The sequence below is a fragment of the Antechinus flavipes genome, chromosome 3 (genome assembly GCF_016432865.1).
Source record: "Antechinus flavipes isolate AdamAnt ecotype Samford, QLD, Australia chromosome 3, AdamAnt_v2, whole genome shotgun sequence".
In the NCBI taxonomy this organism is placed as follows: Eukaryota; Metazoa; Chordata; class Mammalia; order Dasyuromorphia; family Dasyuridae; genus Antechinus; species Antechinus flavipes.
The window spans coordinates 322604506-322620674 of NC_067400.1; the positions used below are offsets into that span (position 1 = coordinate 322604506).

The following is a 16169-nucleotide window of genomic DNA, read 5'->3' on the forward strand; positions in this document are numbered from 1 at the left end:
GCTTATAAGCAATGTTATCAAATTCTTTATTGAAGTCAGATATACCACATCCATGGCATTCCCTTGATCTTCTTATAGAATGATGCCATTATAATAATGGAAACCAAATTTGTTGGAATTAAATTATCTTTAATGAAAGCATGCTGAATTCTAGCGATCAACCTTTATTTTTTAAAGTGCTAATAAGTCACAGTTGGCTTCAGGGTTAGAAAGATTTGGATCTAGGTCCTACCCTTGACATAAACTGGTGGTTTGATGTGAAGGTACTTAACCTCTCAGTGCCTCCAAGTGACTTTCAAGGGCCTAGTATAAGGAGAAGGGAACAAGCATTTATTAAGCACCTACTATATGCAAGTCACTATTGCTAAGCATTTTACAAATATTATTTCATTTGATTCTCAAATCAATCATGGAAAATAGGGCTTGCTATCATTTCCAATTTATGGTTGAGGAAAATGCAGCAAATAGAGATTAAATGACTTATCCAGGGTCACACAGGGTCACACAGCTGGTTAAGTGCCTGAGGTCAGATTTGAATTCAGATATTCCTAACTCCAGGCCCCATGTTCTATGCATTGTACCACCTATTTATTGAAATAGCAGAATAGTTGATGATCTGAATTGGTGAAGGAAATGTCCTCATAAAGAGTTTTTTTATACCAATTGTAGATATGAATCAAAATTTTAAAAAAGTTTTTAAAAACTATTCCTTCCCTTAATGAAAAAATGCTAACCTTCCTAGAAAGAACTGATGGCATCTAAATGCAGACCAAAGAATACTTCCTTCCATCTATCCTTCTTTCCTTCTTTCATAAATATTTCTTTCTTTCCTTCCTTTTTTGCTTTCTCTCCTTTTTTCCTCTTCTTCCTTCCACAAAATGACTAAATTAAGGAAAGAGAAAATATAACCAACTCCCCCCTCCCCTAACTCTATTTCTTTAGTGACCTGGAGAGGTCTCATGGTACTTCCCAAAGTTACTGTATTTGAATCCTGTCCCTGCTCATTAGTACCTATGCAACCTTGACCAAATCATTGAATCCCTCTGTTCCTCATTGGTATAATAAAGAATTGGACTAGATGCCTTTAAGATACACACACACACACACACACACACACACACACACACACACACACACACACATTTTTTTTTTTACCAGAAATCAATGTTTTTTACTCATCAATCTGCATTTTCTGTCTTAAGAGCAATATTCTGAGGTCTTAACATGTTTTCCTTTAAGGAGGTAAATGTTAAAAACTATACCTTCACATGTAATTGGAAAAAAGGACTATTAAGTGAAAAAATAAATATAATTATATTACCTAAAAAGAAAATTATATCTAGAAAAAAATAAAAAGAGTTCTAATTTAAAATTTTAAAAAAGATTCAAATGGGTTCATGGACTTGGGCTATTGATGGGACTTCATTGGTCACATTATAAGGTCCCTTTACCAATCTGATCTTGATTGTTCGATCACTTTGAGAAAATCAGAGTCAGGGAAGCTGATTTCATCTATTGAATATCCTTCCCTAGCTCTGGTCAATTCAAAAGTTTGTTAACTGTTAGATCTCCTTCAGGTGTTTCACATTTATTCTTATATTGACTCCAGCAGAGTTATTGGTGAATATCAGTTGAATTGAACCACAGGATTAGTCAGCCCTGACCTACAACATTCTTCATCTTCAATATTCTTCTTTTTAATGATTCCTTCTCTGCGGCCTTCAAAACAAATCAAATTCTTCTCCATCCTCAATCTTCCCCCACCAAGACCCTCTGTCGCTATTAACTATCTTTTTTCCCCCTGAAGCAATTGGGTTTAAGTGACTTGCCCAGGATCACACAGCTAGGATGTGTTAAGTGTCTGAGGTTAGATTTGAACTCAGGTCCTCCTGACTTCAGGGCTGGTGCTTAATCCACTGCACCACCTAGTTGCCCCTCCTATTAACTATCTATTTATATTTGTCCTTTTTGAATTAAACTCTTTGAATAGGTCATATATATTCAATGCCTCCACTTCTATTTTCACTCTCCTCCCAATCCCCTGTACTCTGGCTCTCAAACTAATCATTCATTTGAAACTGCTAATCAAATTACCAGAACTAATGCCCCCTTTTCAGTCTTATTTTCTCTTATTTCTCTGCTATATTTAACATTTGATATTTTTCCTGAATATTCTCTACAAAAACTCCTTGTTTTAGGGACAAGGAAACTACCTCCTCCTTCTCCAGGGATTTTTTGTTTTATTTTGTCTTTTGCTTCTCTAACTGCTCTTCCCCAATCTTTGAGGATTCATCATTCATATCACATCCATTAAGTATGGGTATACTCCAAAATATTGGCCTGTGCCTCTTGCTTTCTCTCTTTTTATGATCTCACTTGGGGACCTCCTCAATTCTCATAGGTTCAATTAACTTTATCTTTTCAGATGACTCACATAATGAGTTTGGTACCTCTCCTTAGCACCAGTCCCTGATCACTACTTGCCTTTTGGACATTTAAAACAGGATATCCTGAAGGCATCTCAAACTCAACAAATGCAAAACAGAGCTCATTATTTTCACTCTTCTCCCCCCAAACCTATCCCTCTTCCAAACTTCTTTTTTACTGTAAATGGCACTATAATTATTCTAGGTATCCACATTTTCCTTCTTAACGCCTTACTCTCACTCACCACACATAACCAAGCAATTGGCACATTTTCATTTCTATTTTCACAACATTTCTTGAATACATTCCCTCTTTCACCTTTATCACCTCTCACAAGGGCTACTGTGTTGTTATTGCTTAGTCCAGTATGACTCTTTATGACTCTATTTGAGGTTGTCTTAGCAAAGATGCTAAAATGGTTTGCCATCCACTTCTGTGATTCATTTTAAAGATAATTAAAGAATAAGTAACTCAAAGTAACATAGCTAGTTAGTATTTCCTTCTGGATTTCTTTCTGTTCTCTTCTGTACATTAAAAAAAAATGCTTTAATGACCTTCTTTTCTGTCTCTTTTCTCCTTTTCTCCCTCTTTATCCTTATCTCCTTGTCCTTCTCCTCTTCCTCCTCTTCTCCTCTTGCTTCTCCTCCTGTTTCTCCTTTTCCTTTTCCTCCTTCTTCTCTTCTTCCTCTTTCTTATTCTAGTGATTTTTTTCCTCCAAACTTTTTTAGGTTCAGGAACATTAAAGATTAAATAAACAAGCTTATTAATGATGATGGTTATATCCTTAATAAAAATTATCCTAAAAATTATCCCAAGTTCCAAAAAATTTGGAGCACAATTTGCTTCATAGGAACTTAGGATCATAGATTTGTCAGTGAAAGGGGCTTTAGGGTCATCTGGTCCAACCTCCATAGGATTTGAACATAAATTCTTTGAATCTAGATCTAATACTTGTAGGGACTATCTTTATATATGAATTTTTCTTATTTCTAATTTTATTGTATTGTGTGAATCATTTTTACTAAGGGTGAAAAAACCTATATACTTTGAACTAAAACATAAAATCAATACCTAGTTTATAAATTCAAAACTCAGTACAATAAAACACATGCTTCATGAATATTAATGAGACTCAAAAAACTAGCATCTCAAAAACTACAGGTTTAACATAATCAGATAACTAATATAATCAAAGGGATCATCTAACATCTTCATGAGCTTCGTGGTCTTTTGAAGCACATATTTTCTGAAGTCAAGAGAGCTTTTAGAAGGAAGTATGAAAGTCGCTTAAACTTTTAGAAGAAACAAATGTGGTAAACGTCATACTATTAAAGCTTTTTACCTGTTCTTTCATCCAACAAAATAAGTATGGTGTAAGAATGTAAAGGAAAAGAAAAGTCTTTATAAAAATGCAATTAAACATTTAAGAGAGAAAAATGGAGATCACTCTTGTTGAGTTGAAGATGGAAACTTCATGGAGGAAATGACAATTGAACTAGATCTAGAAGGAAGAAAAGAATTTCAATGCACAGAGATATGGAGTGAGTTTTTCCAGATATGGTAAGTGTCCTACATCAATTCAGGAGAATTTAGGATGATATTGGAGAAAAGATAGTTCTCTAATTTGGCTAGAATATCCAACACAGGAAGGAGAAGAAAATGAAATAAGACTGAAAAGTTAGATTTTTTTTCCCCTATGATCTCAGGATGTTTGACTTGGGAGTTTCTATTTTATCCAATAGGAAATGGGGAACCAGTTAAGGTTTTTGAGCAGGAGAAATGACTTAGGATGTTACTAATGCACTGGAAAATTAAAAAGATTTTAATTGATAATTTTTTTGATAAAAATCAAAGAGATTACTCTTTGAAGGCTGAATTGGAGAGAAAAAAATTCAAGGTATGGAGATAAATTGCTTGGTCTCCAAAGATCAGGTCCTGGAAAATACAAGCTTTTGAAGAATCCCACCTTGAAGATCATGTTGTCCTAATTGATGAGAATTCACTCTCTAGCTAGCCCCATATTTACCTGTGCTTCACTCAGCCATTGCTGGCCTCCACCTTGCTGTCATGAATATTTTTTTCTTGATTCTACCTTTTGCTCTGGAATCAGAAATCAAATAAATTCTACTATTGTTTTCTTAAAAAAAATTTCCACCAATTTCTCACTTGCTGTACTTATCATTCCTGGAATCAGGAAGAAGTGAGGTCAAATCCTGCCTCAGATACTTATAAGCTATGTAACCTTGGGCCAGTCACTTATTTTTGCTTCAGTTTCTTCAATGTAAAATGGGGATAATATCACCTATTTACAAGGTTGTCATAAAGATCAAATCAGATCATATTTGTAAAGCCCTTAGCATAGTGCCTAGCACATAATAAGCACTTCATAAATGCTTGCTTCCTTCTTTTTTTTCTATTTCTGAGAAAGGAGTCAAAGAGATGCTGAACCCTATCCATCTTAGGAAAAAGATTTGGCTTTTAGACTCAGCTTAAATCATACTTCTTCCTCATTCCCTGCCTTAGTGTTAGTGCTTTCTTTTTGAGAATCCCTTCCACTTTCAATATATATAACAGATATATAGGTACACACACACATATATGCATATGTATATATGCACATTTACATATATGTCTATCTTATATGCATACTTTTTTGATGTATTGCCTCCGCATTAGAGTGTATTACATAAGAATATGTTCTTATTTCCTTTCTTCCTTTTTTCTTTCCTTCCTTTACTCTTCTTTTTTCTTTCCTTCTTCCTTCCTTCCTTCCTTCTTTTTATCTGTCTCTTTCTTCCTTGAATTCTCTTTCTATTCCTCAGTTTCCCTATTTTTTTCCTTCTCAATTTTTCTCTTTCTTTTTCGCTCTGTTTTTTGTTGTCTGATTGACTGATAGACCCTTTCATCCCTCTATAATCCCAGACCATCCACATTTTAAGAAATGGATACTAATTTTCAAGGAGTAGAACTTGAATTTATAAATGGATACAAAATAGTGCCTACTGAACAAGGACTTGTTCTTATCTGTCTTCATATCTCTTGTGTTTAGTGCAACTGGCACATGATGGACATTTGATAAATGTTTGCTGTTTGATTGATACAGAATCTAGCGGACTATACAAAGCAGCATCAGATGGACAATCCTAATTCCTGACCCTGCTACACATTTAGAAATACTTCCTAATCTAAAGTAGTCTTCTTCTGGACACCATCCAGAATTTGGATTTTGTCTCAGAAAACTCCCAGCCTCTTTCTGTCTAAGAGAAATGACGTTCTTTTCCAAGCCTTTCATCATACTTCTTCTCCCTCCCTCCTTCCCTCCCTCTCTTCCTCCCAAATAGGGAGGAGGGGGGATCAGGTCCTAGGGAAGAATCAACAACAACCCATCCATTTCCTTCCAGAACTCCACCTCATTCATTAATCAGTCAACAAAGACGCATTACACCTGTAGGGGAATAAAACTTATACTTCCCTGTTATCTATAATTATGCAATTCCTTCTCTGAAAATGGGAGAGAAATGTCATGTTGTCACAATGCTCCATTGATAGGTGTGGAGACTGAGAGCTTCATTTTACCAGCTACCCACCCCAAACTGAGAACTCTTGAAGGAATTCCTGGCCAGAGCAAACTACTTCCTTTCACTTATACCCTCCCTTGTACTTTCCGCAAGCTAGTCTCATACCATCTTTTAAGGTTCAATCAACTTAGGCAATTTGAAAAATGTTTCCTTGTCAGTCTGTGTGAAGAATCTGAAATAATAGCATTTATATAGCTGGGAGGAAGGAAAGGGAGGGGGAGGGAATAAGCATTTATATAGTATCTACTATGTGCCAGGCACTGTACTAAGTACGTTTTACAAATATTATCTCACTGAATCCTCATAAGAATCCTGGGAGGGAGGTGCTATTATTGCTTCCATTTTATAGTTGAGGAAAATGAGGCAGGAAAAGGTTATATGACTTGCCCAGAATCACTCATATAATAAATACCAGAACCAAAACTTGAACTCATTTTTTCTGACTTCCGATCCAAAGTACTTTCTTAATGTACTACACCCAATATAAGACTTTCAATGTGTTGCCGAATCTCTACTGCAATGGACTGATCCTGGAATCAGGAAGATTCATCTTCCTCAGTTCAAATCCAGCCTCAGACACCTGCTAACTCTGTGACCCTGGGCAAGTCACTTGACTCTGCTCCAGTTTCCCCATCTGTAAAATGAGCTGGATAAGGAAATGGCAAATCACTTCTGTATCTTTACTAAGAAAATCCTAAATGCAATCATGGAAATTGGACATGATTGAAAAACAACTGAACAGCAACTAAGCTGCATTCTAGTGGGGACCTAGGTCTTCTGACTCCCAGTGTAGTTTTCCTTCCAGAGCAACATCTGATGATCATAAAAGGGTCTAAGAGTCTCTGCCCTGTCTTCTTTATCCCTTCTACTTTATACCTTGGCCAGTAACATCAGTGACCCATCTGGATATCAGAAGCTTCTTTTCTTTGGCTGGGAAGAATATCTACAAGTCTTTTTTTTTTCCCCATTTCCAGAGAGAAAGAAAGAACAGTAATGCTGCCATCTAATGGGAGTCAGTAAAGTTGGGAGGAATACAATTTTTGTGTGGAAAGTGACTTTAGGAGCTCATATTTGCCTCAGTTTTCACATCTGTAAAATGAGCTGGAGAAAGAAATAGCAAATAACTGCAATATCTTTAACAAGAAAACCCCAAATGGAGTCACAAAGAGTTGGACATGACTGCAATGATTGAACAATAAAAAAGATCATATAGTTAATAGAAGAGTGAGTATTAGAACCTCAACTTCCTGACTCTGTCCAGAAGATATACCACTATAAGATCCCCCTGTTCCGTTTTCTTAGAGTAATGGGCATACCTGGGTTGGATGTGCTGTAGTTTAAAGTACTTACAGCAACACCGTAGAAAACCATAAACTTTGTCCAGAAAGCAGCAGTTGCCATCAGGACCTCTCACACATGGTCCAGCAGCAAAGAACAATCTTTCTCTTTCCTCTGCCTCTCCCTATGCATTTGTTTCTCTTTTTGCTCCCTCCCTCTTACCTATGTTTCCTTACTTGTGTCACTCTTTCCCTATTTCTTTCTTATTTATTCAGGCATTTTCTCACTGTCTTTTTTTTCCCCCTTCTAATATTTAATCTCTTTATTTACTCAGGGATTTTTCTATTCTATCACTATTCCCTCCTTTCTCCCCCCCTTTAATGTTTTTCTCTCTTTTATACTCTTTTCTTTTTCTATTACTAAATCTCTGCTATTTTTTCTTCCTTTGACATCCAGTCTTTGTTCTCTCGTTGTCTCTTTTATGCTATCTTTTTCTTTATTTGTCATTGTGTGTCAGTAGTTCTCTCTCTCTCTCTCTCTCTCTCTCTCTCTCTCTCTCTCTCTCTCTCTCTCTCTCTCTCTCTCTCTCTCTCTCTCTCTCTCTGTCTCTCTGTTTCCATTTCTATTCTTGGTTCTCCTGACCTAATCTCTGGCACCACATTGCTACTTGTCCAGCTAATCTTTACTCACCGGGATTTTTCACTTACCCAGTTCCACTGGCCAAAGAAGGAAGGAGTAGAAGCAGCTGAGAAAGACCCAGTGGATCCTTCTCAGGTAGGATCTTCCCATGGTTCAGGGCAGGGATCCCTCAGGTTCCTTCACGTTAAGCCTCTCTCCTGCTAAGCAGAAGGCCCCTCGCCCTTTACAAAAAAAGAGGAGGTGAGAGGAGATAAGGTGAACCCTTCACCTGTGACTGCTGGAATGAAACAAGCTGGTTTCTTAGTGGAAACCTAGGGTACCTGGCGTAGAGGACAAAAGAAGGCGTGGTCCTCTGCCAATCACCTGTGCACCTTCTTTTCTTCCCTTGCTCCAACCTCCCCCTCCCATACCAGGAAAAAAAAAAATGCCGATACACCCACTGCCCTGCATCACTGGCTACCTGAGCCAAACTGGCCCCTGCTAGGGTGGGGGCAGGTGAAGAATGTTTGAGACTTGAAACTAAGGACGCCCTGGAGATGTGTGGGTCCTTCCTCAAAGGATTTCTGTTTAGATAGTTTCTACCTTGTAAACTCCCTATCCCCACACTTTTCCAGCTCAAATGCTGGAAAGTTGGATCCAGAAATCTATGGGGTTTGCAGCAGCAGAACCTGTTGCTAGAAGAGTTGGAAAAGGACTGGGAGGGAAGAGGAAATGAGGCAGGGAGTATGGGTTAGTGACTAAAATATTGATGCTAGAGTTAGAAGATGGGATTCAGGTTATACCTCTGATCTTTGCTGCCTATGTTGCCTTGAATGTAATCTTGGGTCTCTGTTTCCTCATCAGTAAAATGAAGGGATTGGATCCCTACAGTCCCTTCCAGTTCTAGATAGGTATGATCCTATAAAGTGTTGGCAGAATTGTTCTTCCCCTGGATGTTCTCTCTTCCCTTGGTCTTTATCACTCCTTAAATACTTTCTCCTTCCTTGAATCCATTCCTCTTTTTTTTTTTTTTCTTCTTGAATGTACTTAACTTCTTTAGCTTCTGTGATAATTTTCAATTGCTCTTTTCCACTTTCCCTTTCTGGACCAATTTTCATCTATCCATTAGAGATAGATGTCTCCTAAGGTTTTGTTCTGGATCTCTTCCCTTATTTTATGCATTCTTTTTTTTTTAATTGAAGCTTTTTATTTTCAAAACATATGCAAGGATAATTTTTCATCATTGACCCTTGCAAAACCTTGTATTCCAATTGCCACTCCTTTTCCCTCCACCCCGACCCTAGATGGCAAGTAATCCAATATATGTTAAATATTGTAAATATATATGTAAATATAAAATAGGCATACATATTTATACAATTATCTTTATGCATTCTTTTCTTTGGTTATCTTATCAGCTCTCAAGTTCAAACTTCATCTCTTTTAAAATAAATATGAAATCTACATATCCAATCCTAGTTTGTCTCCTGAATTTCATTTCACCAAATGCATATAAAATATTTTTTGTTTATCCAATTAGCATCTCAACATTTCCAGAAAGGAATTCATCTTTCCCCTCAAATCTTCTATGTCTCAAACCTTCTACCTACATGATTGAGAGAATGGTGTTGTCTTTTGAAGACAACACCATTCTCTCAGTCATGTAGGCTTGCAACTTTATCCTTGATTCTTCCTTTTGCTTAACTACCATCTTTGATCAGATGCCAAGTCTTATTGATTCTATCTCCTTATTTCTCCTTCATTTCCCTCCCTTCTATCTACTAGGATTGGTCACTATCCTAGTTCAGTTCCTCATTAACTTTTTCCAGAATGATTGTCTTCTAATTGGTCTCCCTGTCTCAAGTCTCTCCCCTCTCCAATTTCTTCTTCCAAAGACTGTCAAATTAATATTATTAAAGCACAGATCAAACTACGTTACGTATCTGCTCAAAAATCCTCAATGGCTCCTTTTGATTCTTAGATAAAAAACAAATCTGTCATCCTGGTATTTAAAGTGATCTACAAGTGCTTCTAGTTTACCTTTCCAGATGCAGTTTATATTATTTCTCTATACTTACTCTACTTTCTAGCCCAATTGGACTACCAATTATACCCCCACACTCCACATACCATCTTCCGTCTTCCATGCCTGGAATAAATTTCCTTTTCAAAAATGTTTCTTAGAATCCCTAACTTCCTTCAAGGTTCAGCTCAGTTTACCAATTCCTACATCTCTGCAATTATTATAATTTTCTCTGGCCTCACAATTGCATTAGATTTATTGATCTAAAATTATGAAAGCTTGTTTCTTCTCAGTAGCTCAGTGATTCAAAGCAATCCCAATAGACTCTGGACAGAAAATGCCATTTGTATCCAGAAAAAGAACTAAGGAGACAGAACATAAATCAACACATTCTATGTTCACTTCTTTTTTTCTGTTTTTTTTTAAGTCTTTCCCATGGTTTTTCCCTTTTGCTCTAACTTTTCTCTACTAACACAATTCATAAAACAATGTGTATTAAAAATAAATAAACTTTAAAAAAGTGATTTATTGATCTGTATGTGTGTGTACTCTACTTCCCCTTAATAACAGGAACTGTTTGGTATTTATACCTTCAATGCCATGTTTAATAAATAATATTTAATAAATATTTGTTGATTAATTAGTTGGTCATCTAGGTTTCCCCTAGTTTTGGGGGAAAAGAGCAAGACTATGAAATGCTAAGTAGATAGGAGAAAAAGGGAAAGGGACATTCTATGAGTTCCATAAATAATGGTGAGATGGGGAAGCTATTTGTGAGGGGAAAAGAAGGAATAGGGATCCTTAACTGCCCAGCCAGAGTGGTTCTAAGGAGACCAGGAGCTAACGATGCAGTAAGATTGAATAGACAGGGAGGTTCTAGGCTGATGATGGAGTGGTAGACATAGCAAGTCAAGCACTTTAGGAGAGGAATGCATTCTCAGTAGGCCAAAACATCATGAATTCAGATCTGGAAGGGACCCTAGAGATCAACCAGTACAACCCCTCACTTTTATAGATGAGGAAACTAAGATTCCAGGATGGGAAATATCACAGAAATCAAAGGTAGGATTTAAACTTATGTTCTATAATTCTAAGTTCAATTCTTTCCACTATATTACTTGAGATTCAGCAAAGCTAAAGTCTGAAATATTATATTATTCTTATCATACACTTTAATATAGCACTACTTATCTAATAAATATAAATTTTAAAAAATAATATTTTCCAGTTACATGTAAAGACAATTTTAAAAGTTCATTTAAAAAAAATTGAGCTCCAAATTTTCTCTCTCTCCCTCATTTCCCTCCTCCCTAAGATAATAAATATGTTTTAATACCTGACATTAATGTGTTGCTTGAAAGTTTGCAAGGTGTATCTCATTTGGAGCTTTACAACACTCGTAGGTTTTATAGCCACTGTTATCTTCATTTAACATGAGGAAATTAAGAAGTGAGAAGGATTTAGTATCTTTCCATGATAAGACAGCAATCCATTCCAGTAGGGTGGTGCTTTGATAGATTCTGGCCTGATGTTACTTTGACTCTGATTTCTGGGGACTCCCAGAAACAGCTGAGAAAGGAACAAAGATGAGGTATGCCGTTGAAGATAATGAAAATATATGAAGGGGGGAAACCCCACTTCCCTAAATCCCCACCTCTGATTCTAAAGGACTTAATTCTCTGAGTAAGAGGATTACAAGAGATCTTGACTCCAGATATAACACAGACCTGAATGAGCTACTGACATTTCCTGGTCTGTCTTGTAAATAAATGGAATGGCAGCCACTTAAATAGGGTGATTTCAAGGGTCCACAAAGCCTCTATCCCCTACTCTCCCAACCAAACCAAGTCAACAAACTATAGCTCCCCACCCTTTGGACCAATACCTTTCTGCCCTAAAACTACATGATCTTGGGAAAGTCACTTATCCAGACTTCAGTTTGTTTAGCTGCAAAATGAGGAAATAAAATCAGGTTCCTTCCAGTTTTACATCCAGTGAAGCCTGAAATTCCACAAATGGACCTTGTTTCTTTGACTTAAATCAAGCAGATTTTATCTCCCATTGAAATGCAATTGTCCTTGAGAGACATTTACCTGTTGTTGATAATAGTCTAATAGTTCTAGAGTTGGAAGGGATCTTAGACACCTTCTATTTCATTGCTTCCATTTTATAGCTAAGGAAATAAAGGATAAATTGGCCTTGTGATTTACCCCATTGACAAGTAGGTAGTGGAAGAGATGGTAGGTGACAAAGGATCCCTGTGTCTCCAGTTCAGTCTATTCTTTGTATCACAATGCCTCTACCATTCCTGAGAAGGAGAAGGAGACCCAGTGAACAGGGTGCCGTGTCTGAGGTCAGGAAGACTCAAGGTTTCCATGACATTGTTCTATCATGGGTCTCCCTCAGCCCATCAGACTTCTCCTTTATGCAAATTATACCCATTAAATGTGGTTGTCCCTCAGGGCTCTGTCCTGGACCTAGGCTCTTCTTCTTTTATAACTAGTTCACTTGTTGATCTCATTAATTAACTCCTCTGGGTTTAATTTTTTTTCTCTATGTAGATGACTCTTAGATTTATTTGTCCAGCTCAAACATCTCCCCTGGCCTCTGGTCTCATATTTCCAACTGCCTATTAGATATCTCAAACTGGATGTCCTATAGACATCTCAACCTTGACCAAGAGTGAACTCATTGTATTTCCCCCCAAACTCTCCCCACTTTTGAACTTTCTTATTGTCAAGGACACAACTATCTACTCAGATAATATATCAGTGAACATTTATTAAATACCTACTATGTGCCAGCCACTGTGTTAAGTACTGGGAATATAAAAAGAAGGGAAAAAAACCCTAACCTCAAGGAGCTTACATTGTAAAGGAGGAGACAACATGCAAATAAGTGTATGTGTGTGTGTGTGTATACGTGTATATGTGTATATGTGCATGTATATATGCAAAGCAAGCATACGAAGAGGAAATAATTAGGAATAAATAGGAAATAATTAACAGAAGGAAGACATAAGAATTGAAGGATTGGTAAAGGCTTCCTGTAAAAGATGGAATTTTAATTGGAACTTAAATGAAGTCAAGAAAGTTTGATGAAAGAGTTGAGTAGAAAAAGGCTGATCCAAGAGATAGTGTATCTTATTTGAGGCTAGTCAAAGGTTCAGTGTTATTGTATCAAGAATACATGGTAGGGAGAAAGGTGTAAGAAGCAACTCAGGCTCAAAACCTGCTCCAAGTATGTAAGTAATAAGTAGCAATGCTTAATTTTGTCTTCTGATTTCAATTCCAGAGGTCTTTCTATTATGCCATGCCACTTCTCTAAATCTGAATCTTTATTATTATTATTTTTGAACATTTAGGGTTTATTGAGCCTGCGTCCACATACTGACCAGGGCTCTTCCAAACGTGCTGATTACATGACCTAGCAGGCGGGCGAGGCGGAGAGGAGGGAAGGGGGGCTTGTAAGCATATGTGATGGGGGCGGGGCTCTGGAGGAGACCCCCCCTGCGTGAGGTGCTGAGCACCCCTAGAACTCTATTGGAATGTGGGGTGGGGAGACCCTTCGAGGTGGATCCTTTCAGAAATGAGGATGTTCCTCCCATGGTGCAGCATAGATTCTCTAGATTGGGCTAAATTAATTCGGGGGCGGGGGGAGCGAATCCCTCCAGAACAGGTTCCACTGGGGAACCCCACAAGGTTTTTCAGGGTCCTTCTGAAAGGAGAGAGGCTCTCTGGAGATGAATTCTTCCAGGCCTGGTGGCAGGTCCCTCCAGGAGCAGAAGGTAGTTCTGCCAGGAATACATGCCCGGAGTGGAAGGGAATGTCTCTGGGACTTAGAAGTGGGTTCCTCGAGGGCGGGGGAGATGCCTCGGGGGAGGAGGTCACTTCAGGATCCGGATGCTCATTTTGTGTTCGATGTTCATCTTCTCTAAGGACTTGGCAAACTCCACAAAGGACACGGCTCCGTCCCCGTCCAAATCGGCTTCTTGCACTGTGCGGTCTGCAATGACTTCCAGCTGCTCGTCCGTCACCTCCACCCCCACCATCAACCTCAAGACCTGTAACATCTCTTTCTTTGAGATCTTTCCATCACAGTCCAGGTCATAGAGCTGAAAAGCAAAACGCAGTTTGTTGTTCCGGCTGTTTAGAGGCTCAGGCTTATGGGGGTCCTTAACACGGGGATCCTCTTCTTTCAATGGTCGAAAGTGGGCCAGGACCCGGACAAAGCCTCGGAAATTCACACAATGACCCCCATCTGGGAAAAAGCTGTTGATGATGCGATCCCCTAAGGGATTCATTTCCAGTTCTTTTATGTTGTGTAGATCCATCAGGCTTAGGTAACCCTTATGATTCCTGTCCAAGTCCCGGAAGCGGTGATGGAGGCGATTGAGGTTGGCCAGAGAGAAGCCAGTCTCCTCTAGGATCAAGTTCAATTCGGGTTCTCGTTCCAGGTGAGAGCCCTGAGATCCCATGGCTGCGGCGCTCCCGAATCCAGGGCGGGTCCCGAGGAGTCCAGGATCCGGAGGCCTGGGGCCCCGGCCGGGATGGGCTCAGCATCTTTATTATTTTTTAAAAACTTTTTATTGACAGAACTCATGGCAAGGTAATTTTTTACAGCATTATCCCTTGCACTCACTTCTGTTCCGATTTTTCCCCTCCTTCCCTCTACCCCCTCCCCGAGATGGCAAGCAGTCCTATACATATTAAATAGGTTACAATTAAATCTGAATCTTTAAAACAGTATTCTCAAAGTGTTTTGATCACAGTAAAAAAATTTTTTTTGAACATATCTCATTCAAGAATACATAAAGTATTTGGATTTACTCCCTTGTAAATTATAAACATACACAACTACAATGATACTTATGTAAATAAAACAAATTTAAAATAGAAATTTTTCTAAAAATAGACATTTAAAAGGAGATAAGGAGGAAATTATATTTTTAAACTAATATTTTGTTAACAATAGTTAAATATTTTTTGCTCTCACTGAAACATGATTCATAGTGATATTTTTAGTGAGAAAGCTGTGATTGGAAATGTTATCTGGGTTTAACCAATAAAATATATAAACCTTTGGTAAATCTGATTAGAAAAAGGAAAGAGAAAAATCAACTTGTTAGTCTTAAAAATGAAAAGGGAGAACTTTCCACCAATGAAGAGGAAATTAGAGCAATAATTAGGAGTTACTTTGCTCAACTTTATGCCAATAAATTTGGTAACCTAAATGAAATGGATGACTACCTTCAAAAATATAGCTTGCCCAAATTAACAGAGGAGGAAGTAAATTGCTTAAATAGTCCTATTAGAAAAAGAAATAAAACAAGCTATTAATCAACTCCCTAAGAAAAAATCCCCAGGACCAGATGGATTTACATGTGAATTCTACCAAATATTTAAAGAACAATTAACTCCAATATTATAGAAATTATTTGAAAAAATAGAGAATGAAGGACTCCTACCAAATTCCTTTTATGACACAGACATGGTACTGATACCTAAAACCAGATAGATTGAAAACAGAGAAAGAAAATTATAGAGCAATCTTCCTAATGAATATTGATGCAAAAATCTTACATAAAATATTAGCAAAAAGATTACAGAAAATCATCCCCAGGATAGTACACCATAACCAAGTAAGATTTATACCAGAAATGCAGGGCTGGTTCAATATTAGGAAAACTATTAGCATAATTGACTATATCGAAAATCTTGGTTTAACATTTTGTCTTAGAGGGAGTCAAAGGCTAAATTCAATTTATTTTCATGCCTGATTTTAACAATTGTCATAGCTGAAAAAAAAAAAAGAAAAAGAGCTCTTTCACAGCATCATGTTGCCATTGATACTAGGGAAAAGATAATGTAATAGAAGATGCTGGGGAGCCTAAAGCAGCCACCAAAATGAAGCAGGAGGGAACTGTTTCCTATACTATAAATTGTGGTCCCTTTAAGAAACTGTATTTCCATTTAATCTGTGATCCCTTTCAGAGTAGAATTCACATGTATATCTATCTGGTCCTGGGGATTTTTTTAGGGAATTGATTAATAGCTTATTTTATTTCTTTTTCTAATGGAACGCCTGAAGCCCCAACCTCTTCTGATCAGCTTAGACTGTCCCAGCCCCCATCAAGATGCCCAATATAACAGCTGCCCTCACCTAAGGTCTTTGCAGATGAACCTAGGTAGCTTGCCCAGCTGCCAGGACCCTTCTGCCCACTGAGAAAGCATTCTCAGTGCCAA

General features: G+C 37.7%; 1 protein-coding gene across 1 annotated transcript; it reads right to left on the reverse strand.

Moving 5' to 3' along the window:
- Positions 1 to 13267: 13267 nt before the first annotated feature.
- LOC127557943 (calcineurin B homologous protein 2-like) lies at positions 13268 to 14494 on the reverse strand. The gene has a single exon (XM_051991207.1). It carries the CDS (start codon positions 14399 to 14401, stop codon positions 13811 to 13813), a length of 591 nt encoding a protein of 196 aa, XP_051847167.1. The 5' UTR covers positions 14402 to 14494; the 3' UTR covers positions 13268 to 13810.
- Positions 14495 to 16169: the final 1675 nt, after the last annotated feature.

Coding starts and splice junctions, on each gene's coding strand:
- LOC127557943 (XM_051991207.1), bottom strand. CDS start 14,401: ATGGGATCTCAGGGCTCTCACCTGGAACGAGAACCCGAATTGAACTTG.